Below are 26557 nucleotides of genomic sequence, written 5' to 3'. Positions count from 1 at the left end.
CTTGCAATCTCTCCTAGTCATGGGAGTTCTGAGTAATGTGGGCCACATTATTTTGCTCCATTTAGTATAAGAGCCGCGTCATTTAGCTCCAAATGGCCCCTCATTCAAAATGGATATTATGGACATTCATATGAGTAGTAAATCATGAAACATTCACACATTGACATTAATATGATGGACATTCACAATGACATCGGATCAATGCCTCATGACTAAAAATGTCTCCCCACACCCCTTCCCGGTACCTGTTATCTTCCAGATAGTGGCAGTATAGAGATTCCTGTGCTGTGTATGCTCATCTCAGGGGAAGCTGCCATGCTGAAGGTAAGCTATTACAACATCACTATCATCACTTAACTTTACTGTCCATGTCCAGAACATTCCCTTCTCCCCCCAAACACTCTCTCCCTCCCTTAAAAAAAATCTTTCTCTCTCCCCCAGAGGGTGGATCTCTCTCTGAGGAAGGCTACTCCCTGGCTGGTGTTGAATGGTTCTGGTCCAGCGGCAGACCTTATCTGTGAGCTGCTGGATGCCCTGTCAGCTGTGCCGATGAGCTGCACCTCTCCCCCGCCAGAGGGTGAGGGGAGCGAGAGCCCCAGTGCGGAGCTGCGCGAAAGGACCCGTGAGAGGGTCAAGAGGCACTTCCCTGCAGAGGCAGACCGGGAGAAGCTTGTGGACAGGGTGCGTGTGGGATAGGTGGGGTGTGTGTGAGTGAGCACTTCATCATACTGCTTATTTCTCTTCCTCTCTCCTCCTTTGTTTTTCTATCTCTCTGTCTCTCTCTCTCCCCTCTGTCTCTCTCCCCTCTGTCTCTCTCCCCTCTGTCTCTCTCCCCTCTGTCTCTCTCCCCTCTGTCTCTCCCCCCTCTTTCTCTGTCCTTTGTTTTCTTTCTTTCCCCAGGCTCTGAGTATCTATCAGAACAGAGATCTGATCACAGTGTTCCACGGGGAGCAGGACAGTCCTGATGATTTTGACACTGTGCTACTGAAGGCTCTGGTCAGAGGTAGGTGTGCGTGAGTTGTGCTGTCTGTTGACAAATATGTTGAACATGATCCTGGTCAAACTATTCACTCGTTCAATGTAATTTCTGTCAGCCAGTAAACGTGTGTCCAGTGACGCCAGTGAGTACACAGAGGAGCTGAAGCTAGCAGTAGCCTGGAACAGGGTGGACATCGCTAACAGTGAACTCTTCAATGGAGACATCCAATGGAGGGTGAGCTGCTCCTCATTTCTGACTCCACTGTTTAACTCCATTTATTTTATTTTATGTTATTTAGTTGACAGGGCATTTATTCTATTCAAAACGACAGACAGACTTTACCTTACCAACTTCTCTGTGATAACATGAGGAACATAAGGAACAATACAGAGAGGTTTCATAAGGAACAATACAGAGAAGGTAGGCTGGTGTTGAAGGGAAGGGAAGTTGGAACAATACAGAGAAGGTAGGCTGATGGTGAAGGGAAGTTGGAAATCAGAACAATTTCCAATTTGTGAAGCGTTCCTTTATTTTCTCACTCGGCAGGATGTTATTGTTTCACTTTTGAGAGACAGACAGAGAGAAATATGTTTATAAAAACGCCCTCCCATCCTCCCGCAGTACGAGGACCTGGAGGACTCCATGACGGACGCACTGATCAACAACAAGCCCCAGTTTGTACGTCTCTTCAATGAGAACGGCCTCAACATCCTGGACTACCTGACCTACCAGCGTCTGGAGGGCCTGTACCGCTCGCTGTCCAACAGCTCTCTGGCCTACGCGCTTCTCCAGCGACACCTCACAGAGAGGCAGAGCCTGGCCAGATCCCTTCCCACTGTCCCCTGCTCTCCGGACGAGCCTACACCCCTCAAGAGCCCCATATCAGGACCCTCCTCTGCCAAAGAGCTCAGCTTGTATGAGGTGAGGAGGGGTTGCACTTTATTTTATGGTACAGAAATGACTAGGTACAGTATTTATTGAGAATTTATTGAGAAAAACACTCTGTGTAGAGTTGAGGCGCATTTCCTCGAATTGAGGTGTTTTGTTCTCAGTTATATGTGACTCGCCTCTCCCTCCAGGTGTCGCGGCTACTATGGGACATCCTGGGAGATGTGTGTCAGCCCTTCTACTACGGTCCTCTGGGTTTGGACCAGAGCACCAGCACCTGGAGAACACTGAAGGTAATGGCTGCCATAGCTGCGTTCCAAATAGCACTCTATCCTCTATACACTCTCAGAGAAAAAGTTGCTAAGTAGAACCATATAGGGTTCTTCAGCTTGTCTCCATATGGAACCCCTTTTTGGTTATATCTAGAACCATTAAATAAATGGTTCTACCAGGAACCCCTTTTTTCGTCTAAACTCATTGGGCACAAACGTCAGTTCAATATCTATTTTTGATTTACATTTGGTTGAGTTGTCAACTAACTTGAATTCAATGTAAAATCAAGAACAAATGTCACCATGACATTGTATTTAGGTTAGAAGTAAGGTGAAAAAAATACTAAATTCCCTTACCTTGTTGACTTTTTGCAAATCCAATCAGTTTTTCCCATTTGATTCAACTTCATCACATAGAATTGTTTTCTTGAAATTATGTGGAAACAGCATTGATTCAACCCCTTTTTGCCCAGTGGGAAGGTTCTTCCTAGAACCATCTATGAAAAGTTCTAACAAGAACCCTTTTATCTTTGAATGGTTCTACCAGCCTTATTATCCTTTAAAATAAACCACCTCTTTTTGACAATACATTACATGCTGTATATAATGCCTTACTTTTGAGGGCCTATATACCCTAACACAGCGGTCTGAAGGTCCTGGATTACAGGCCACATTAGGCCTGCAAATCACATTATGCTGGCTTGTAAAGTGATGTGTAGTTCCTTTTGGAATTCATAGTGATCTCGCTCTCTGTTTGCCGATAAGAGTAAAACTTTTAAACCGCCGCCGGGCCAGATGGAATACCAGGACGGGTTCTCAGGGCATGCGCAGACTAGCTGACAAGTGTCTTCACTGACATTTTCAATCTCTCTTTTTGTCCCAGTCTGTAATCCTAACATGTTTCAAGCTGACCACCATTGTCCCTGTTACCAAGAACTCCAAGGTAACCTGCCTAAATGCCTATCGTCCCGTAGCACTCACATCTGTAATTATGAAGTGCTTTGAAAGGCTGGTCATGACACACGTCAACACCATCATCCCAGAAACCCAGGACCCACTCTAATTTGCATACCTCCTCAAAAGATCCACAGATGACGATATCTCAATTGCACTTCACACTGCTTTCTCCACCTGAACACCGAACACTAGTTCGGTGTTCAACACCATAGTTCCCTTCAAGCTCATTACCAAACTTAGGACCCTGGGACTGAACGCCTCCCTCTGTAACTGGACCTCCTGACAGGCTAGCCCCAGGTGGTAAGGGTAGGCAACAACACCTCCGCCACACTGACCCTCAACATGGGGGCCCCTCAGGGGTGTGTGCTCAGCCCCTTCCTGTACTTCCTGTTCCCCATGACTGTGTGGCCATGCACAATTCCAACACCATCATCAGAGAATTAGCAGTGTGGTGCCAGGAAAACAGCATCTCCCTCAATGTCCCAAGACCAAAGAGCTGATTGTAGACTACAGGAAATTTACATTTAAGTGCCTTTGAACAGGGTATGGTAGTAGGTGCCAGGCGCAACAGTCAACAGTTTCCCATATGTATCAAGACTGGTCCACCACCCAATGGACATCCAGCCAACTTGACACAACTGTGGGAAGCATTGGAGTCAACATGGGCCAGCATCCCTGTGGAATGATTTTGACACTTTGTAGTCCATGCACAAACAAATTGAGACTGTTCTAAGGGCAAAGGGGGTGCAACTGAATATTAGGAAGGTGTTCATAATGTTTTGTACACTGTTGATTTACGCCATACTGTATATACACTCACACACTACACTTTCACACAAACACACACACATCCCCCTCCCCCACACCTGTGCACATAGTGATGCCACACACACTTTCACACACACACTTTCACACTCATTATATGCTACTGCTACTCTGTTCTTTATTGACTCTTATAATCTATCCTGATTCCTAGTCCCTTTACCCTGCCTTCATGTACATTTATATCACACATACCTCGTACCCCTGCACAGTGATATGGTACTTGTACTCCCAGTATATAGCTTCATATTTGTGTATTTTATTCCTTATCTTATTTTTTAAATATTCGTATACATTTTTTTTAAAGCTCGCGAAGTTGTCGGGAATGGCTCATGAGCAAGCATTTCACGGTCAAGTTTATACCCCTTGTATTCTGTACATGTGGCAAAACATTTGATTAGATTAAAAAAACAAAAACAAATTCCAAGAGTGTTTAGGGCATTACCAGAGCACATGAATTACAAATGCATCTGTTGTCAATGACAAGGTCCAGTGATGTGTACTAACTAGGCCTACTTACTAGGCCTGTAGACTCCACCAATATAGTTGAATTATCAACGCTGCTACGGTGAACCCACTTTATCACTGGTCATAGAATGTAACTGTGACTGCTGTGCTAACCAGGCTGTATTTACTCTCACCCTATCTGTCTTTATGTACTGTCTCTCTCCCCCCTCTCTCAGCAAGTGAATAAGTTGTTACTGGGGGATTGTCTGTATAGGGAGCAGTGCTGTGTCCATCCCTGGGCCTCTCTGTTCATCTGGGCTGTGCTGCAGAACCGCAGCGAGATGGCTGTCTACTTCTGGGAGATGGTAATTTATGAATGAATGATTTTATTCAACTTTAATCTGACGAGTTAAGTCAGTTAAGAATGTATGGATCTCTATCCCCTTTTTCTTTGTGACAGATTTTCCATTTAGTTTTGTCATCTTTTTAGAGGGGGGGGATGTTTACAGGAACAAAAACAACCATAGAAATTCATACAAAGATTTCCCCACCTCAGTTCCCACCCCGCCTAGCCCCCCCGCCCCCACCAGAAGAAAGCATGCCTCCCTCACCCTTGTGGTTCTTTTAGGAGATTCTGACATTTGAAGTTGGCAGGAGTAAGCGTGGCGGTCAGACTAGCTCATATATCGAATATCTATTTTATTGATTAAAGAACACAGAGGTGTAGATAATAGTATGATTCATGACAATGATTTCTGCCTGTTTGACTAGAAAGTGTACGCTTTTGCTTTAGGATTAGGTGCTTGCCAGACATAAATGAGATTGTAATCAGAGAGTATATGCTGGAGAGCCTTGGTTGCATGTGGATAATAACCCCACTGTGAACAATTCTCCCCTCCCTATCCACCCCCCCCCCTTCGCTCGAGGGCTGATGGTTATTTCTTCATAATCAATCTCTCAGATAGTAGTGGCCACCTCTTTTTGTTGTCTGGTTTTGAAAGCCACCATGTTACCACAGGTGAATTGTGAACAGACAGAATATGCCAGCTGCAGGAGCAAAATAGACCTGCTATTGTTCCTTGTAATACAGTGAACATCCCACACCTTAATGTGATGATACTGTATGTGTTGACAATTATTTGAAAATAAGTCCGTTAATTCATAGTTCTTTTGCAAAAGAAAGCCACAAGAAAGCCAAGCGTTTCAATGCATGCCCCCGGAACCGGAACTCTGACATGTTACTTATGTTAAAACAATCCCCTTTTTCTTTCTTTCTCGCTCTTTCACCTGCTCTTGCTTTCTCTCTTTCTCTCTCTCTCTAGGCAGGGGAGTCTGTCCTCAGTGCTCTGGCAGGCTGTAAGATTCTGAGGGAGCTGTCTAAGCTTGAGAGTGAGACGGCGGCCAAGCTCTCTCTGAAGGAGCTAGCACAGAAGTTTGAGAACTTGGCCAATGGTGGGCTAGCCTTATTCCAAATGTTTAGCTAGTTTGATACTTAATGTGATGGGCTGCTCCCTGACATTCTGATTCCCCAATTAAAGCCTAGACAGTCAAGGTATCCAAGTAATGCCTAGGGGCATTTACCTGTTTTGCATACAAGTGAGCATCTTGTATTTTGTGAGTGAATTTACACCCCATAATGCCTAGTAGCGACTCCGGATCAGAATGCAAGGGACCATCTGTTCGAAAAGTCTGCTGGAGGGCATCCCAGTCTGGGGCCATTTGCAATGTTTTCACACTCAAGGCCTGTAGGATGAGGATGGAAGCAAACCAATTTGCACCCCTTATTCCTAATGAGAAACCCAATGTGAAAACCTGTGACCCGTTTCCTCTCATTAGACTTGTTCAGTGAGTGTCGAGTATTAACCCTTTAATTGTCTCTCTAGAAGTGTTCAGTGAATGCTATCAGAGCAGTGAGAGTCGCTCTTTCAACCTCCTTATAAGGCAGTCTCTGGTGTGGGGCGAAGCTACCTGTCTGGAGATGGCCACCGCAGCCGATGCCCGCCTCTTCTTCAGTCACGATGGCTTGCAGGTCTGTATTAAACCAGGGGATCAGAGGTCAAGGTGTGTGTGTGTGCGTACGTACGTGTGTGAGTCTCTGTGTGAATCTGTGTGTACGTGTGATCTGTATGTACGTGTGATCTGTATGTTCACATTCATCTTTATAAAACTAACCAGATTTCCAGAGTGTGTGTATTAGAATGTGAAGGGTGGTTAATTGAAGTTTTTCAGGACTAACTCTGCTCCCACCTCTTCCCCTGGCAGTCTCTGCTGTCTCAGATCTGGTGGGGAGACATGGAGAGGAGCACAGAAGTCTGGAAACTGATCCTCACCTTCTTCTTACCCCCCCTCATCTACACCAACCTCATAAGCTTCAGGTTAGTGGCTACCTGTCTGAGCATTTCCAATCCATTAAGCATTAAGATATAGAGAGGATTGGCTGCCCACTTTGAACAAATACTACAGTTTACTATAGAATACTACAGTATTTACAATAGAATACTGTAGTAAACTTTACTATTCTAACAGAGGATTTGAGCGGTCAGAAATCCCATTCCTTGCTTACCATCCACATTCCCCCGCTTCGCTAAAAACCCTCACCGCTCACAGGAAAAAATAACTACCACTCCAAATTCGCTCCATTCATTTTTATTTAAAAACTTAATTTAACTACTTACTTAAAAATCATACATAGATTCCGTCTCTCACAGTTGAAGTGTACCTATGATAAAAATTACAGACCTCTACATGCTTTGTAAGTAGGAAAATTTGCAAAATCGGCAGTGTATCAAATACTTGTTCTCCCCACTGTATATGTCTCTACTTCCCCAGAGTTGGATGAACAGGACTAGCTAGCATGTTAACTGTTCCTGTAGACATCCAGTCACACACTAGTTGGCTGGTGAAACTACGTCTAACTTTCTTCATATGGGCATTTTTTTATTTCCCCGGACCCCTGCAGTACGTCCACGGACCCCAGTTTGAAAGCCCTGCAGGATACAGTCTGCAATGACAATAACTATAGTAATACTAAAGTATTTACACTATAGTAAACTATAGTAATTTTTCATGTGGTTGGTGGTGAAGGGGAATAAAGTTTCCAATATGTAAAGCATTCCTTATTTTCCTCATAGGGTGTGAATTTGAGAAATGAAGCTGGTGGTGAAGGAAAGTTTCCTCTGCACAATGTCTGTCTGTCGGTTTATCAGCTCTCCCTATCTCTACCTCTCTCTCGTTCTCAGGGAACCTGAGGAAGAGGGGAAGACTGAGCAGGTGCCGCATGGTCAAGACACAGACAGTCTGGACGGAGTCGATGCCACCATGTTCTCCCTCACCGACATGATGTAAACGCACACACGCATGCACGCTCGCACGCATGAATGCACACACAAAAAGTAATTATTCTAATTCTTGTCCTCTCAGGGATGAGGATGCTGAGGATTATGCGGCTGTAAGGGTCAATCTGAAAGGTGCCCCCTCCTCCAATCCTAAGAGGCCGTTCGTACTGCTACGCTGGAGAGAGTTCTGGTTTGCGCCCGTCACGGCGTTTCTAGGCAACGTGCTGATGTACTTCCTGTTCCTCAGCCTGTTTGCTTACGTCCTATTGTTGGACTTCAAGCCCCCGCCCCCTCACGGCCCGTCCACCTTAGAGTTTGTTCTCTACTTCTGGGTCTTCACCCTGGTCTGTGAGGAGTTTCGACAGGTAGGACGCATCGCATGTAAACACACACACACACACACACACACACACACACACACACACACACACACACACACACACACACACACACACACACAAAACATATACATATATATATATATAGTCAGTTCAAAAATGATTGGCACCATTGATAAATATCGAACTCTATTGTATGCTCAAAAGTTTTTTACAATTATATTATTTTACATACGCTGCTGCTACTGTTTCACATACGTACGCTGCTGCTACTGTCTATTATCTGTCCTTTGCCTAGTCACTTCACCCCTACCGATATGTACATATCTATCTCAGTTACCTCGTACCCCTGCACATCAACTCAGCACTCCCTGTACTGTATCATGATATTTTTGTTATTGTTATTTTTACTCATTATTGTTATTTGTTATTCACTGTGGATTGATTCCTCGTGTCAGTATTTAATTCTTCTTTTTTTCTTGATCTTTAACTCTGCATTGTTGGAAAAGGACCCATAAGTAAGCGTTTCACTGTTAGTCTACACCTGTTGTTTATGAAGCATGTGAAGAATAACATTTGATTTGAAAGAAGGATGCATATGCAGAACCTACTGTAAAGTATGGCGGTGGATCTTTTATGTTATGGGGCTGTTTTGCTTCTACTGGTCCTGGTTCCCTTAAGTTCAACGGCATCATAAAAAGTCTGCCAAGTACCAGGATATTGTAGCTAAAAACCTGGTTGCCTCTGCCAGGAGGCTGAAACTTGACCGTAAGGGGATCTTCCATCAAGACAATGCATATATCAAAATTCCACAAAGAAATGGTTAATTTGCCACAAAATCAACGTTTTGCAGCTGACATCGGTCTCTGGACAAACCTGTGGTTTGAATTGAAGAGGGCAGTCGTTATGCAAAGACCAAAGGATATCAAAGTTCTGGAAAGATTCTGTATGGAAGATGGATCCCTCTCAATGTGTTCTCCAATCTCATAAAACATTATGGAAAAAGGCTAAGTGCTGTTATCCTTGCAACGGGGGGTGCACAAAGTATTGAAAACAGGGACCCTAGCCAATCATTTTGACAGGTTATTTTTGAGATTTTGTTGTATTACTTGTTAAAGGTGCAATACGGGATTTTTTTGTTGTCTAATTTTTGCATTGTAATTTCAGAAAATGTCCATAATATACTGTATGTGCTGCTAATAGCGGAATGATGGTGTTTCACAGTATTACTTATCCGCAAGTGTTGTGATCGGCTGTGATATTTGCCTATTCATATCTCCCACCAGAGTGGCATCTGTTGTCAAACTGGGAAAGCTGGTCCGACTTTGTGGCTGGGTTATCTAGTGGAAATCATTGTACCATCTATATCGCTGTGAAATATATTTTCAATAAGACAAAATCTAGTTTTTACAGCTGTTTGAAGCTGGTAGACCAAAAGGGGTACAATAAGTCGAGGCTGAGTGTGTGTGTGTGGTGGTGAGTGTGTGTACGTATCTTCAGCAATTTTTTGGGGCCTTTCTCAGAAACCTGCCTGGCATGTACATCCCCCAGTGATGCACTGGGCCGTCCGCACCACCCTCTGTAGGGCCTTCTGGTCGAGGTTGGTGCAGTTGCCATGCAAGTGATACAACCAGTCAGGATGCTCTCGATGGTGCAGCTATAAAAGGATCTGAGGGGCCATGCCAAATCGTTTCAGCCTCCTGCTGGGTTGAGAAGACCATGTTAAGTCCTCAGTGATGTAGACACCGAGGAACTTGAATCGCTCTTCCTCTTGCTCTCACTCTACAGTGCCGTGAAAAAGTATTTGCCCCCTTTCATATTTTCTGTATTTTTCATAATGAATGTTATCAACCAAAAGCTAAAATTAGATAAAGTGAACCTGAGTTTACAAATAACAACAAAACTTGAATCATATTTTATTTATTTAATTAACAAAGTTATGCAACACCCAATTCCCCTACGTGAAAAAGTAATTGCCCCCTTACTCTCAATAATTGGTTGTGCCACCTTTAATGGCTGCAACCAAATGCTTCCTGTGGTTGTTGATCACTGCTGTGGAGGAATTTTGGCCCATTCTTGCATGTAGAATTTCTTTAGCGCAGCGACATTTGTGTTTTTTTCAAGCAAGAACTGCTTGTTTCTAGTCCTGACAAAACATCTCAATTGGGATAAGGTCTGGACTTTGACTAAGCCATTCCAAAACTTCAAATGTGTTTCTTTTTAACCATTTTCATGTAGACTTGATTGCGTGTTTTGGATCATTGTCTTCCTGCATGACCCAGCTGCACTTCAGCTCACAAACGGATGACCTGACATTCTCCTATAGAATTCTCTGATACTGAGTGTAATTCATGGTTCCTTCTATTGAGGCAAGTTGTCCAGGTCCTGGGGCAGCAAAGCATTCCCAAACCATCACACTTCCACCACCATGCTTGACCGTTGGTATGAGGTTATTACTGTGGAATGGCCAGACCTAATCCCAATTGTGTCAGGACTTGAAGAGAGCAGTTCATGCTTGAAAACCCACAAATGTCGCTGAGTTCAAATCAAATGTATTTGTCACATACACATGTTAATGCGAGTGTAGCGAAATGCTTGTGCTTCTAGTTCCGACAATGTGGTAATAACCAACCAAGTTGAAGCAGTTCTGCATGGAAGAGTGGGCCAAAATTCCTTCCTCTTTTTCTTCGACATGAGCGATCGATCAACAACTACAGAAAGCGTTTGGTTGGAGTTATTGCAGCTAAATGTGGCACAACCAGTTATTGAGTGTAAGGGGGCAATTACTTTTACATACAGGGGCATTGGGTGTTTGCTAACTTTGTTTATGAAACACATTTTATAAGTATGTAATTGTTTATTTGTTCACTCAGGTTCCCTTTATCTAATATTAGCTTTTGGTTGAATGTTCAACATCCAAAATATGCAAAAGTGAAGAAAATTTTAAAGGAGGCAAATACCTTTTCTTAGCACTCTGTGTATATATAGCTCAATATGTATTTTTTGGTCATCTTTATCAAGGCTGCCATTAATTTTGGAGATGACAATAAAAATAATTGTTATTGCTCTCTCCCTCCCTTTCTGTCCTTCTCTCTATCAGACATTCTTCAGGGGCAGCACTACTTTATATCAGAGGATGAAGCTCTACATCCAGGACATGTGGAATAAGTGTGACATCACAGCTATCTCACTCTTTGCACTGGGCATGTGCTGCAGGTGTGTGTTTTTACATATGTGCACGTGTTTGTGTCTGTCGACGTAAACAGCTTTTTAAAATTTCTAATATTCGTATTTTTTTCTATCACTTTGGCACGTTTTCCAGATGTAAGTGGTATATTTTTCAAAACTCTGGTACGTACAAAACTCTAAGCTGATAACACTTGTAATTCTCCCTGTCTTATGTTCAGAACCTTTGATTGAGCATTCATTTTTTTATTTTTTTATTTCACCTTTATTTAACCAGGTAGGCAAGTTGAGAACAAGTTCTCATTTACAATTGCGACCTGGCCAAGATAAAGCAAAGCAGTTCGACAGATACAACGACAGAGTTACACATGGAGTAAAACAAACATACAGTCAATAATACAGTATAAACAAGTCTATATACGATGTGAGCAAATTAGGTGAGAAGGGAGGTAAAGGCAAAAAAGGCCATGGTGGCAAAGTAAATACAATATAGCAAGTAAAATACTGGAATGGTAGTTTTGCAATGGAAGAATGTGCAAAGTAGAAATAAAAAATAATGGGGTGCAAAGCAGCAAAATAAATAAATAAATAAAAATTAAATACAGTTGGGAAAGAGGTAGTTGTTTGGGCTAAATTATAGGTGGGCTATGTACAGGTGAAGTAATCTGTGAGCTGCTCTGACAGTTGGTGCTTAAAGCTAGTGAGGGAGATAAGTGTTTCCAGTTTCAGAGATTTTTGTAGTTCGTTCCAGTCATTGGCAGCAGAGAACTGTAAGGAGAGGCGGCCAAAGAAAGAATTGGTTTTGGGGGTGACTAGAGAGATATACCTGCTGGAGCGTGTGCTACAGGTGGGAGATGCTATGGTGACCAGCGAGCTGAGATAAGGGGGGACTTTACCTAGCAGGGTCTTGTAGATGACATGGAGCCAGTGGGTTTGGCGACGAGTATGAAGCGAGGGCCAGCCAACGAGAGCGTACAGGTTGCAATGGTGGGTAGTATATGGGGCTTTGGTGACAAAACGGATTGCACTGTGATCGACTGCATCCAATTTGTTGAGTAGGGTATTGGAGGCTATTTTGTAAATGACATCGCCAAAGTCGAGGATTGGTAGAATGGTCAGTTTTACAAGGGTATGTTTGGCAGCATGAGTGAAGGATGCTTTGTTGTGAAATAGGAAGCCAATTCTAGATTTAACTTTGGATTGGAGATGTTTGATATGGGTCTGGAAGGAGAGTTTACAGTCTAACCAGACACCTAAGTATTTGTAGTTGTCCACGTATTCTAAGTCAGAGCTGTCCAGAGTAGTGATGTTGGACAGGCGGGTAGGTGCAGGTAGCGATCGGTTGAAGAGCATGCATTTAGTTTTACTTGTATTTAAGAGCAATTGGAGGCCACGGAAGGAGAGTTGTATGGCATTGAAGCTTGCCTGGAGGGTTGTTAACACAGTGTCCAAAGAAGGGCCAGAAGTATACAGAATGGTGTCGTCTGCGTAGAGGTGGATCAGAGACTCACCAGCAGCAAGAGCGACCTCATTGATATATACAGAGAAGAGAGTCGATCCAAGAATTGAACCCTGTGGCACCCCCATAGAGACTGCCAGAGGTCCGGACAGCAGACCCTCCGATTTGACACACTGAACTCTATCAGAGAAGTAGTTGGTGAACCAGGCGAGGCAATCATTTGAGAAACCAAGGCTGTCGAGTCTGCCGATGAGGATGTGGTGATTGACAGAGTCGAAAGCCTTGGCCAGATCAATGAATACGGCTGCACAGTAATGTTTCTTATCGATGGCGGTTAAGATATCGTTTAGGATCTTGAGCGTGGCTGAGGTGCACCCATGACCAGCTCTGAAACCAGATTGCATAGCAGAGAAGGTATGGTGAGATTCGAAATGGTCGGTAATCTGTTTGTTGACTTGGCTTTCGAAGACCTTAGAAAGGCATGGTAGGATAGATATAGGTCTGTAGCAGTTTGGGTCAAGAGTGTGTCCCCCTTTGAAGAGGGGGATGACCGCAGCTGCTTTCCAATCTTTGGGAATCTCAGACGACACGAAAGAGGTTGAACAGGCTAGTAATAGGGGTGGCAACAATTTCGGCTGATCATTTTAGAAAGAAAGGGTCCAGATTGTCTAGCCCGGTTGATTTGTAGGGGTCCAGATTTTGCAGCTCTTTCAGAACATCAGCTGAACGGATTTGGGAGAAGGAGAAATGGGGAAGGCTTGGGCGAGTTGCTGTCGGGGGTGCAGTGCTGTTGACCAGGGTAGGAGTAGCCAGGTGGAAAGCATGGCCAGCCGTAGAAAAATGCTTATTGAAATTCTCAATTATGGTGGATTTATCAGTGGTGACAGTGTTTCCTATCTTCAGTGCAGTGGGCAGCTGGGAGGAGGTGTTCTTATTCTCCATGGACTTTACAGTGTCCCAGAACTTTTTTGAGTTAGTGTTACAGGAAGCAAATTTCTGCTTGAAAAAGCTAGCCTTGGCTTTTCTAACTGCCTGTGTATAATGGTTTCTAGCTTCCCTGAACAGCTGCATATCACGGGGGCTGTTCGATGCTAATGCAGAACGCCATATCATGTTTTTGTGTTGGTTAAGGGCAATCAGGTCTGGGGAGAACCAAGGGCTATATCTGTTCCTGGTTCTAAATTTCTTGAATGGGGCATGTTTATTTAAGATGGTTAGGAAGGCAGTTTAAAAAAATATCCAGGCATCCTCTACTGACGGGATGAGATCAATATCCTTCCAGGATACCCCGGCCAGGTCGATTAGAAAGGCCTGCTCGCTGAAGTGTTTCAGGGAGCGTTTTACAGTGATGAGTGGAGGTCGTTTGACCGCTGACCCATTACGGATGCAGGCAATGAGGCAGGATCGCTGAAATCTTAGTTGAAGACAGCAGAGGTGTATTTAGAGGGCAAGTTGGTTAGGATGATATCTATGAGGGTGCCAGTGTTTAAGGCTTTGGGGAGGTACCTGGTAGGTTCATTGATAATTTGTGTGAGATTGAGGGCATCAAGTTTAGATTGTAGGATGGCTGGGGTGTTAAGCATGTTCCAGTTTAGGTCGCCTAGCAGCACGAGCTCTGAAGATAGATGGGGGGCAATCAGTTCACATATGGTGTCCAGAGCACAGCTGGGGGCAGAGGGTGGTCTATAGCAGGCGGCAACGGTGAGAGACTTGTTTTTAGAGAGGTGGATTTTTAAAAGCAGAAGTTCAAATTGTTTGGGTACAGGCCTGGATAGTAGGACAGAACTCTGCAGGCTATCTTTGCAGTCGATTGCAACACCGCCCCCTTTGGCAGTTCTATCTTGTCTGAAAATGTTGTAGTTTGGAATTAAAATTTCTGAATTTTTGGTGGTCTTCCTAAGCCAGGATTCAGACACAGCTAGAACATCCGGGTTGGCAGAGTGTGCTAAAGCAGTGAATAGAACAAACTTAGGGAGGAGGCTTCTAATGTTAACATGCATGAAACCCAGGCTATTACGGTTACAGAAGTCGTCAAAAGAGAGCGCCTGGGGAATAGGAGTGGAGCTAGGCACTGCAGGGCCTGGATTCACCTCTACATCGCCAGAGGAACATAGGAGGAGTAGAATAAGGGTGCGGCTAAAAGCAATAAGAATTGGTCGTCTAGAACGTCTAGAACAGAGAGTAAAAGGAGGTTTCTGGGGGCGATAAAATAGCATCACGGTATAATGTACAGACAAAGGTATGGTAGGATGTGAATACAGTGGAGGTAAATCTAGGTATTGAGTGATGAAGAGAGAGATATTGTCTCTAGAAACATCATTGAAACCAGGAGATGTCATTGCATGTGTGGGTGGTGGAACTAATAGGTTGGATAAGGTATAGTGAGCAGGACTAGAGGATCTACAGTGAAAATAAGCCAATAAACACTAACCAGAACAGCAATTGACAAGGCATATTGACATTAAGGAGAGGCATGCTTAGTCGAGTGATCAAAAGGGTCTGGTGAGTGGAGAGGTTGGTTGGGGGTCACGGCGATTTAGACAGCTAGCCAGGCCATCGGTAGCAAGCTAGCATAGGATGGAGGTCTGTTATTAGCCACCTCTTGCGTTCCGTCAGTAGATTAGTGGGGTTCCGTGTGGTAGAGGGGATTAATCCAAATCACACAACAACAACAAAAATAAAAACAATAGATATAGTTTTAGAGGCCCAAGAAGAAAACATAATAATAATAAAAATAAATAAATAAATAGTCCGATTGTCTATTCAGATAGCAGCCGATAGGACCGCTAAGGGATAGCAGGCCGCAGATGGGCGTTCAGGTAACGTCGCGACGGAGGAGCCAGCCGGATAACTCCTTTGGGTAGATAACGTCGGCAGTCCAGTTGTGAAGGCCCGGTGGGTCTCCGTGTAGGCAGTAAAACGGGTCCGGATAGGTGACTGAAGCCCAGGAGTGATTGATGGAACTCAGGAGTGATTGACGGAGCTGGCCAGCTCCGGAATAATTGATGTTTGCTCCGGAATCGACGAAAGCCGATAGTCACACGGATAGCAGCTAGATAGCTGTGAGATCCAGGTATGAATGTCCAGAGAGCGGTTGAAATCCAGGGACATGGAGAGAAAAATTGGTCCGGTATGTTCCGTTCCGAGCCGCGCTGCGCCGTACAAAACTGGCGATAGATTTTCGAGCTAAAGGATAGCTGATGACCACAAACCGTGGTTAGCTGAATACTAACGATTTGCCAGTAAAGAAGCTAACTAGCTTCTGGATTAGCTTCTGGACTAGCTCCTGGCTAGCTTCTGGCTAGTTTCTGGCTAGCTTCTTGGAGGATTACAGATTTGAGGTAAATAATACTTTTTTATTAATATAAATTGGTGAGGCGGGTTGCAGGAGAGTGTTTTGAAGATGAGTTGATGGAAAATTAAAAACATGTACGTGAAAAAAGTTGTAAATATATATATATACGGGACACGACAAGACGAGGACAAAAGACGTCTGAACTGCTATGTCATCTTGGGTTAAAATGGGGGTTTCATACATCTTTCACACCTGAGTCATTCATTCAAAATCAAAGTTTTTTCTGTGAAATACCATGAAAACTAAAAAATTGTCACCAGTTTATAGGCTCACCATTTAGTCCTTTTAACTACCATTTAATCCAATAGCAAAAAATACAAGATAAACATTTCAAAACGCTTATTTTTGAAGTACTGAAGAAAAAAAATGTGTACATGGTAAATATCATTTTCCATACAATATATGAGTTTTTTTATACAATAATTTGTACCCAATGGCAGGTTTTGATCATGTTGAGAAATATGTCACTCTTAGTTTCATTATTCTTATACAGTACATAGGCAGTTAACCCACTGTTCCTAGGCCGTCATTGAAAATAAGAATTTGTTCTTAACGGACTTGCCTAGTTAAATAAAGGTAAAATAAAATATAATAAAAACATACGTAGGACAAATGATCAGAAATAGGGGTATTGTAACGCAGTTGGCTGCTGTAAAAACGTAGAACGATGTTGTATGCCTTTTCTGCCTCATGAAACATTGTACAAGATCACCTTTTCTACGTGACTTGTCAACTGATTCAGTATTGCCTGTCTCTCTGCTTGAAATTCACCAGCTCATCAGATAGTGGAATATATTGTTATATACAACCCAGTTATTTCAGCAGTGCATTCTACACTACACTATAATTCCACGGTGTCCTATTGAAAAACAATGGCTGATGGAGAATGATGAGTATTTACAGCCACATCCATATATACGATTCGGTTTTACCTTCCAACTTAAAGGGTAGGTAGCTTAAACGTAACCACATGTAACATATGGATTTGCATTAGTATTCGCATCAAAAGTCCCAATGTGAAGTTACATGTCGCTTTTCTGTTTTTCAAGTTATTATATAAAACCGATCAGAGTGCCAAAGTCAATATTGGAAAATGTTTTTGTGGAGTGTGACATTTATATGAAGGACCCGGCAAGCCATGCTATTCCCAGTAATGTCAATTCCAACAAATAACTTAATGTGTAACTTCAAATTAAACCAAATCGTTTACACACGACTACTAGTTTCAATGACATTTTCAGACAACTTACAAGCAAATACTTTAGGAATGTATTGGTCCAAATCAGCTTGCAAGGTTGCTAGCCTGCTAACGTTAGCCCTACCAGCCTGCTGTCTACATACCACCACAGACCGATGCTGGCACTAAAACCCCGCTCATTGAGCTGTATACCACCATAAGCAAACAGGAAAACGCTCATCCAGAGGCGGCGCTCCTAGTGGCCGGGGACTTTAATCAGCTTGACCTCATTTCTATCAGTTTGTTAAATGTGCAACCAGAGGGGAAAAGATTCTAGACTACCTTTACTCCGCACACAAGCTCTCCCGCGCCCTCAATTTGGCAAATCGGACCATCATTCTATCCTCCTGATTCCTGCTGGAAAACACATATTTTCAACATCCGAAAAATAAGTATTTTCAATACTTTCATTCAGAACTGACTATAACCATGTGTTTTTTGTGTGTTCTAGAATGTTCCCATGGTCCTATGAATTTGGCCGGGCTGTGATGGCTGTGGACTACATGGTGTTTACCCTCCGTCTCATCCACATATTCGCCATCCACAAACAGCTGGGACCCAAGATCATCATCGTTGAAAAAATGGTGAGGGCTTTCTAAAAAGAGGGATAAAACCCTTTTTACTGCAGTGCATCTAGATCAGGGATTGACAACTTTCATGAAAAAAATGGTAATGAGGGGCTCTGCGTACCCACAAACATGTAGTCAAAGTCCTAGCCTTAAAGCTTTTTGGGAGCCCTAGCGAAATTTAGTTTTAGAGTTCATTTCCTGCAATTTTACACATTTTGCCATGGGCATAAAGAAAATTTTGCAAGTTTGCTACAATTTGAGAGAAAGAAAATGAGATGGGGTGTAGATGAAGAATCTCATATAAAATATGTATTTTGATTTGTGTAACACTTTTTTGGTTACTACATTATTCCATATGTGTTATTTCATAGTTTTGATGTCTTTACTATTATTCTACAATGTTAAAATTATAAAAATCTTGGAATGAGTAGGTGTGTCCAAACTTTTGACTGGTATTGTAAATATGTATGTGTGTGTATACAGTGCCTTCGAAAAGTATTCAGACAACTTGACTTTTTCCACATTTCGTTAAGTTAAGCCTTATTGTAAAATGGATTGAATAAATTTTTCCCTCATCAATCTACACACAATACCCCATAATGACAAAGCAAAAACAGGTTATTAGAAATTTTTTTTAAAGTGAAAAAACTGAAATATTATATTTACATAACTATTCTGACCCTTTACTCAGTACTTTGTTGAAGCAGCTTTGGCAGCAATTACAGCCTCGAGTCTTCTTGGGTATGACGCTACAAGCTTGGCACAACTGTATTTGGGGAGTTCCTCCCATTCTTCTCTGCAGAACCTCTCGAGCTCTGTCACGTTGGATTGGGAGCATTTCTTCACAGCTATTTTCAGGTCTCTCTAGAGATGTTTGATCAGGTTTAAGTCCAGGCTGGGCCTGGGCCACTCAAGCACATTGAGACTTGTCCCGAAGCCACTCCTGCGTTGTCTTGGCTGTGTGCTTAGGGTCGTTGTCCTGTTGGAAGGTGAACCTTTGCCCCAGTCTGAGGTCCTGAGAGCTCTGGAGCAGGTTTTCATCAAGGATCTGTGTACTTTGCTCCGTTCATCTTTGCCTCGATCCTGACTAGTCTCCCAGTCCTTGCTGCTGAAAACATCTCCACAGCATGATGCTGCCACCACCATATTTTACCGTAGGGATGGTGCCAGGTTTCCTCCAGACGTGACACTTGTCATTCAGGCCAAATAGTTCAATCTGGGTTTCATCAGACCAGAGAATCTTGTTTCTCATGGTCTGAGAGTCTTTAGGTGGCTTTTGGCAAACTCCAAGCGGGCTGTCTTGTGCTCTTTTACTTAGGAGTGGCTTCCGTCTGGCCACTCTACTATAAAATCAAATCAAATTTTATTGGTCACATACACATGGTTTGCAGATGTGAATGTGAGTGTAGCGAAATGCTTGTGCTTCTAGTTCCAACAGTGCAGTAATATCTAACAAATCGAACAATTCCCAAAAACGACCTAATACACACATCTAAAAGGGCGAATGAGAATATGTACATATAAATATATGGATGAGTGATGGCCGAGCGGCATAGGCAAGGTGCATTAGTTGGTATAAAATACATTACTCATATCACATGTATATACTGTAAGATATGGAAACATTATTAAAGTGCATTATTTAATGTGGCATTGTTTAAAGTGACTAGGGATCCATTTATTAAAGTGTTCAGTGATTGGGTCTCAATACAGTATATACATGTGATATGAGTAATGTAAGATATGTAGACATTATTATAGTGGCATTGTTCTAAGTGACCAGTGATCCATTTATTTAAGTGTCCAGTGATTAGGTCTCAATGTGGGCAGCAGCCTCTCTGAGTTAGTGATTGCTGTTTAGCAGTCTGATGGCCTTGAGATAGAAGCTGTTTCTCAATCTCTCAGTCCCAGCTTTGAGGCACCTGTACTGACCTCGCCTTCTGAATGGTAGCGGGTTGAACAGGCAGTGGCCCGGGTGGTTGTTGTCCTTGACAATCTTTTTGGCCTTCCTGTGCTGTAGGTGTCATGGAGAGCAGGTAGTTTCAAATCAGTTTATTTGTCACGTGCGCCGAATACAACAGGTAGACCTTACAGTGAAATGCTTACATACAGGCTCTAAAAAAAAAAGTATGTGTGTGTGTGCGAAACAAAAGTGTGTGTGTGTGTGTGTGTGTGTGTGTGTAGGTAAGTAAAGAAATAAAACAACAGTAAAAATACATTTGAAAAAAGAGTAGCAAGGCTCTATACAGACACCAGTTAGTCAGGCTTATTGAGGTAGTATGTACATGTAGGTATCGTTAAAGTGACTATGCATATTCTGAACAGAGAGTAGCAGAAGTGTAAAAAGAGGGGTTGGCGGGTGGTGGGACACAATGCAGATAGCCCGGTTAGCCAATGTGCGGGAGCACTGGTTGGACGGGCCAATTAGGTAGTATGTACATGAATGTATAGTTAAAATGACTATGCAAATAAGATAAACAGAGAGTAGCAGCAGTGTAAAAGAGGGGTTGGAGGGGGGCACACACAATGCAAATAGTCCGGGTAACCATTTCGTTACCTGTTCACGAGTCTTATGGCTTGGTGGTAAAAACTGTTGAGAAGCCTTTTTTGTCCTAGACTTGGCACTCCGGTACCGCTTGCCATGCTGTAGTAGAGATAAGTCTGTGGCTGGGGTCTTTGACCATTTTTAGGGCCTTCCTCTGACACCGCCTGGTGTAGAGGTCCTGGATGGCAGGCAGCTTTGTCACAGTGATGTACTGGGCCGTACACACTACCCTCTGAAGTGCCTTGCGGTCAGAGGCCGAGCAATTGCCATACCAGGCAGTGATGCAACCAGCAACAGGATGCTCTCGATGTTGCAGCTGTAGAACCTTTTGAGGATCTCAGGACCCATGCCAAATCTTTTTAGTTTCCTGAGGGGGGAATAGGCTTTGTCATGCCCTCTTCACAACTATCTTGGTGTGTTTGGACCAATCTAGTTTGTTGTTGATCTGGACACCAAGGAACTTGAAGCTCTCAACCTGCTCCACTACAGCCCCGTCGATGAGAATGGGGACGTACTCGGTCCTCCTTTTCCTGTACTCCACAATCATCTCCTTAGTCTTTGTTACGTTGAGGGATAGGTTGTTATTCTGGCACCACCCAGCCAGGTCTCTAACCTCCTCCCTATAGGCTGTCTCGTCATTGTCAGTGATCAGGCCTACCACTGTTGTGTCGTCAGCAAACTTAATGATGGTGTTGGAGTCGTGCCTGGCCATGCAGTTGTGGGTGAACAGGGAGTACAGGAGGGGACTGAGCACGCACCCCTGGGGAGCTCCAGTGTTGAGGATCAGCGTGGCAGATGTTTGCTACCTACCCTCACCACCTGCCGGACGACCTGTCAGGAAGTCCAGGATCCAGTTGCAGTGGGAGGTGTTTAGTCCCAGGATCCTTAGCTTTGTGATGAGCTTTGAGGGTACTATGGTGTTGAACGCTGAGCTGTAGTCAATGATGGGATGCAGGTGGGATGTCCAGGTGGGAAAGGGCAGTATAGAGTGCAATAGAGATTGCATCATCTGTGGATCTGTTTGGGCGGTATGCAAATTGGAGTGGGTCTAGGGTTTCTGGGATAATGGTGTTGATGTGAGCCATTACCAGCCTTTCATAGCTATGGACGTGAGCGCTACGGGTCTGTAGTTATTTTGGCAGGTTGCCTTTGTGTTCTTGGGCACAGGGACTATGGTGGTCTGCTTGAAGCATGTTGATATTACAGACTCAATCAGGGACATTTTGAAAATGTCAGTGAAGACACCTTCCAGTTGGTCAGCACATGCCCGGAGTACACGTCCTGGTAATCCATCTGGCCCCGCAGCCTTGTGTATTTTGACCTGTTTAAAGGTCTTACTCACATCGGCTACGGAGAGCGTGATCACACAGTTGTCCGGAACAGCTGATGCTCTCATGCATGCCTCAGTGTTGCTTACCTCGAAGTTTGCACCCGGTGATGTGTTGTGCAGACCGCACCACCCTCTGGAGAGCCTTGTGGTTGAGAGCGGTGCAGTTGCAGTACCAGGCTGTGATACAGCCCGACAGGATGCTCTCAATTGCATCTGTAAAAGTTTGTCAAGGTTTTGGGAGACGAGCCAAATTTCTTCAGCCCCCTAAGGTTGGAGAGGCGCTGTTGCGTCTTCTTCACCACACTGTCTGTGTGGGTGGACCATTTCAGTTTGTCTATGATGTGTATGCCCAGGAACTTCAAAGTTTTCCACCTTCTCCACTGCTGACCCTTCAATGTGGATAGGGGAGTGCTCCCTCTGCTGTTTCCTGAAGTCCACGATCATCACCTTTGTTTTGTTGACGTTGAGTGAGAGGTTGTTTTCCTGACACCACACTCTGAGTGTTTTTGCTCTGACATGCACTGTCAACTGTGGGACCTTTTATATAGACAGGTGTGTGTGCCTTTCCAAATCCTGTCCAATCAATTGAATTTACCCCAGGTGGGCTCCGATCAAGTTGTAGAAACATCTCAAGGATGAACAATGGAAACCAGATGCACCTGAGCTCAATTTCGAGTCTCATAGCAAAGGGTCTGAATAGCTATGTAAATAGAAAATTGTTAATACATTTGCAAAGATTTCTAAGAACCTGTTTTCACTTTTCCATTATGGGGTATTGAGTGTAGTTTTTTTCTTCTCATTTAATCAAATTTAGAATAAGGCTGTAATGTAACAAAATGTGGAAAAAGTCAATGGATTTGAATACTTTCCGAAGGCACTGTGTATGTATATGTATGTGTGTGTGTGTGTGTGTGTGTGTGTCATTGAGTCTAATAGCATAGGCAGCGCCATCGAGGCCATCTCCATTTTGAAGTAGTCAATTTCCTTTTACAACTTCTATGAGTTCACAAACAAACTGAAAAGGTGCACACAAACCACCCTGAGTTTGTTGTTTGAACAGGTATATAGCCAAGGTTTGCGATTTAATTCCACTTGCAATTTTGGAATCTTTGCTCACAAGCATAATTCATTGTCTGATCCCTCCTAATACCCGGATGGAATCATGTAATCCTTTCTTAACCAATTGTTCCACCCATTTGACTACTTAAAAATGGTGAAAGTCCATATTGGCGCTGCCATGCTAAAACTGTATTTTGGGAAGTAGAGTCCCCAACCTGTCTAGCAAAAATATTCAGACCCCTTGGATTTCTTCACATTTTATTAACATTGATTTAATTGTCAAAAAAATGTGTCAACAATTTACTCAAAATAATCTGTCAAAGTGGAATATATATATATATATATATATATATATATATATCATTTCTATTATTCTTTTATAAAAGAGAAAATCTCCCACTTTAACATTTTGAGTATTTTGTGTAGACTGTTGACAAGAAATTACAAATAAATCTATTTTAATCCCACTTTGTAAATCCAAGGGGCCTGAATACTTTTTCAAAGCATTGTCTATGGTCTAGATCCAGCTGCTGGTTTTGGCAGCGACAACTAATATCCAAAAACAAGTTTTAAAAACTGCACTAGAGAAAACAGACAATGTCATTTTCTCCCCTTAATATTCTGTTCCCCTCCTGATTGGCAGATGAAGGACGTCTTCTTCTTCCTCTTCTTCCTGGCGGTGTGGCTCATGGCCTACGGCGTAGCCAATCAGGCGCTGCTCTACTCCTACGATCCTCGTCCCGGTTGGATCTTCCGCCGAGTGTTCTACAGGCCATACCTGCACATATTTGGACATATCCCCATTCATGAAATGGATGGTGTGTTAATGTTTGTGTACGAATGTGGTTTGCATGTAACATAGTACAGGTAACTGCCAAAGTAAAGGAAACACTTGAGTAAATGAGGGATACAAAGTACTGTATATTGAAAGTAGGTGGTTCCCAAGTTAATTAAACAATTACCATACAATCATACTTAGGGTCATGTACAAACATGCCCAGTTGGCCATTATTTTGGCTACCATGGCTAGAAGAGATCTGTGACTTTGAAAGAGGGGTCTGAAAGGAAGATAGGAGATTTAATGTGTGTGTGTGTGTCCATAAAACACCAAATGATGGAATTTCTCATGGATTAAAAGGTGTTGCATCCCTCCAATAGAGTTCTAGACACTTGTAGAATCTGTGCCAAGGTGCATTGAAGCTGTTCTGGCTCGTGGTGGCCCAACACCTTATTAAGACACTTTATGTTGGTGTTTCCTTTATTTTGGAAGTTACCTGTGTATATACCTGTATACCTGTAGACACCTTCCGAATATTGAGTTTACCCTCAGAACAGCCTGAATTTGTCAGGGCATGTACTCTACAAGGTGTCGAAAGTGTTCCACAGGGATGCTGGCCCATGTTGGCTCCAATGCTTCCCACAGTTGTGTCAAGTTGGCTGGATGTCCTTTAGGTGGTGGACCATTCTTGACACACCGGAAACTGTTAAGCAAGGAAAAACACAGCAGCATTGCAGTTCTTGACACAAATCGTTGCACATGGCACCTACTACCATAACCTGTTCAACGGCACTTAAATATTTTGTCTTGCCCATTCACCCTCTGAATGGCACACATACAATCCATGTCTCAAGGCTTGAAAATCATTATTCAACCTGTCTTCTCCCCTTCATCTTCACTGATTGAAGTGGATTTAGCAGGTGACATCAATAAGGGATATCTTTCACCTGGATTCACGAGTCAGTCTATGTCATGGAAAGAGCAGGTGTTCCTAATGTTTTGTATACTCAGTGTGTATGTGTATACCTGCCTCTCTCTTTCTCGGTTCCTCTATCTCTGTATCCCATCTAAATTCCCTCCAACCTCTGCCCAATCTACCCTCTTTGTCGTACCATTTTAAATATTTATTCTGCACACCCCTCCCCCTGCTCCTTCCCATCTCTTTTGAACTCTCACCGTCTCCCTCCCTCTTCTCCCTCTCTGTCTAGCTGATAAACTGGAGGAGGGGATAGAGTGCACCAATAACGTCACCCTGATCGAGGCAGGGGCCGAGCCCTGCACGAGTACCTATGCTAACTGGCTGGTGGTCATCTTATTGGTCATCTTTCTGCTGGTCACCAACATCCTGTTGGTCAACCTGCTCATTGCCATGTTCAGGTAACGGACCCTCTCGGTCTGTCCCTCTTTCACTCTCTGTCCCTCTTTCACTCTCTGTCCCTCTTTCCCATCTAGCACCCCCCATATGCCTGTTTTCACTCTATTTGTGTGTCCCCTTGAGAGATCATCACTCATTCAATAGGCCTCTTTAATCCATGGGCTGAATTCCTGAATTCATCTTATCTTATCTAGTTCCTTACTGTTGTATTTAAATTAATCAACTTGATAGACTTTTAAAGTGTCATATTTGATACTAGCCCTGCATGTTTGAGTGTTGTCAAAATGCCATATATTTTTCTAGCTCTGTCATTGGGGCCCAAAACATCATTAACCAAAAAGTATAATAAAATCAATCATTGGTTATATGAGCGGGAGTCACCTATTCCCTGATATTCTGCCTGTTAACCATTTCTTGCCTTCCTTCCTTCCTTCCTTCCTTCCTTCCTGTAGTTACACATTCTCCAAAGTGCAGGAGCACAGCGACACCCACTGGAAGTTCCAGCGCTACAACTTGATCGCAGAGTACCACTCTAGACCCTGTCTGGCTCCACCCTTCATCATCCTCTCCCACCTCCACCTCTTCATCAAGAGACACATCCGCAGGATCCCCTCTGTCAAGATCAAACACTTTGGTTAGAGACTGGGGGAGGGAGACAGAGGAAGGGAGACCAATGATCAGATAATTCACTTCCAGTATTTTAGAAGTCCACTTCCATTGTCCTTCAAGAGTATTTTTCTCATTTTCTCTTCGCCCCATTTTCTTTCCCCCTCCTCTATCCCTTCTTCAGTTCTGGATATCCGTGGCAGGCAGGCCAGTAGACTGAACACATGGGAGGCCATCCAGAAGGAGAATATACTGTCTGCCCAGAACAAACGAGAGCGAGAGAAAGACTCCGAGAGACTCAAACGCACCTCTGTCAAGTCAGACATCGCTCCATCTCTCACCCTCGTCCACTTATTTATGTCATCGACTAAATGCCAGATTAATTTAACAGCTTCAGTTAACAGCTCGGCTTTATCTGGCCTATGAATAGAATGGTGTAGATTGATTGTCTTCCTGTGTTGGGGATCGGGTCAATGACATTTTAAATTCATGAATCAAACTAATTAATACACTTCCTAAATTGATTGTGAAGTGATATGTGAATTGACCGCTAATCTGTGTTGTGGTTGTGTCTGAAGGGTGGACAGTGTCCTAAAGCAGATGGCAGAGATCCGGGACCACGGCCACAGGCTAAGAATACTGGAGGCAGAGGTCAGTGTCAGCCTGGGCTGCTGCCCGCAGCAGGGGGGGCTTAGTGTGTGTATCTGTGCACGCACGTGTGTGTGTACATGACGGGGGCTCAATGCGCCTCCCCTGGTTTCTCCCTCAACATTTGGACTGCAGCTGTTGAAACTGTCTGCTCAGCACTGTATAGAGTCCATCCATCAGGGTCACCCCTCTCACCCTCTCTCTCTCTGTCTCTCACCCAGTTGGAGTACTGTTCTAGTGCCCTCTCCTGGATGGTGCAGGCTCTCTCTCAGAGTAACTTGATAAAGCCCACACGTCCTCCGCCCGCTCTCCGAGGTAAGGTTGCATACAGATATGTAATACATATGATATAGGTTACACATATGTTCTATT

The 26557-nt window shown here is 43.5% G+C and overlaps 1 protein-coding gene across 2 annotated transcripts in view; it reads left to right on the top strand.

The window, feature by feature from the left end:
• The window catches only part of LOC109880757 (transient receptor potential cation channel subfamily M member 4), a 58566-nt gene that overhangs the window by 29789 nt on the left and 2220 nt on the right, over window positions 1–26557 (top strand). For both annotated transcript variants that reach the window (XM_020472954.2, XM_031827989.1), the window contains 20 exons: window positions 260–324; window positions 442–681; window positions 901–1003; window positions 1095–1213; window positions 1601–1900; window positions 2059–2160; window positions 4602–4730; window positions 5688–5817; window positions 6249–6394; window positions 6628–6740; window positions 7605–7706; window positions 7786–8065; window positions 11139–11254; window positions 17727–17859; window positions 23422–23596; window positions 24765–24933; window positions 25384–25565; window positions 25722–25854; window positions 26116–26188; window positions 26407–26500. In XM_020472954.2, the coding sequence (XP_020328543.1) occupies window positions 260–324; window positions 442–681; window positions 901–1003; window positions 1095–1213; window positions 1601–1900; window positions 2059–2160; window positions 4602–4730; window positions 5688–5817; window positions 6249–6394; window positions 6628–6740; window positions 7605–7706; window positions 7786–8065; window positions 11139–11254; window positions 17727–17859; window positions 23422–23596; window positions 24765–24933; window positions 25384–25565; window positions 25722–25854; window positions 26116–26188; window positions 26407–26500 (2904 nt within the window). The remainder of the gene's footprint in view (window positions 1–259; window positions 325–441; window positions 682–900; window positions 1004–1094; window positions 1214–1600; window positions 1901–2058; window positions 2161–4601; window positions 4731–5687; window positions 5818–6248; window positions 6395–6627; window positions 6741–7604; window positions 7707–7785; window positions 8066–11138; window positions 11255–17726; window positions 17860–23421; window positions 23597–24764; window positions 24934–25383; window positions 25566–25721; window positions 25855–26115; window positions 26189–26406; window positions 26501–26557) is intronic.

Source organism: Oncorhynchus kisutch, linkage group LG6 (assembly GCF_002021735.2).
Source record: "Oncorhynchus kisutch isolate 150728-3 linkage group LG6, Okis_V2, whole genome shotgun sequence".
In the NCBI taxonomy this organism is placed as follows: domain Eukaryota; kingdom Metazoa; phylum Chordata; class Actinopteri; order Salmoniformes; family Salmonidae; genus Oncorhynchus; species Oncorhynchus kisutch.
This window is presented reverse-complemented; position numbering and strand designations above follow the sequence as displayed.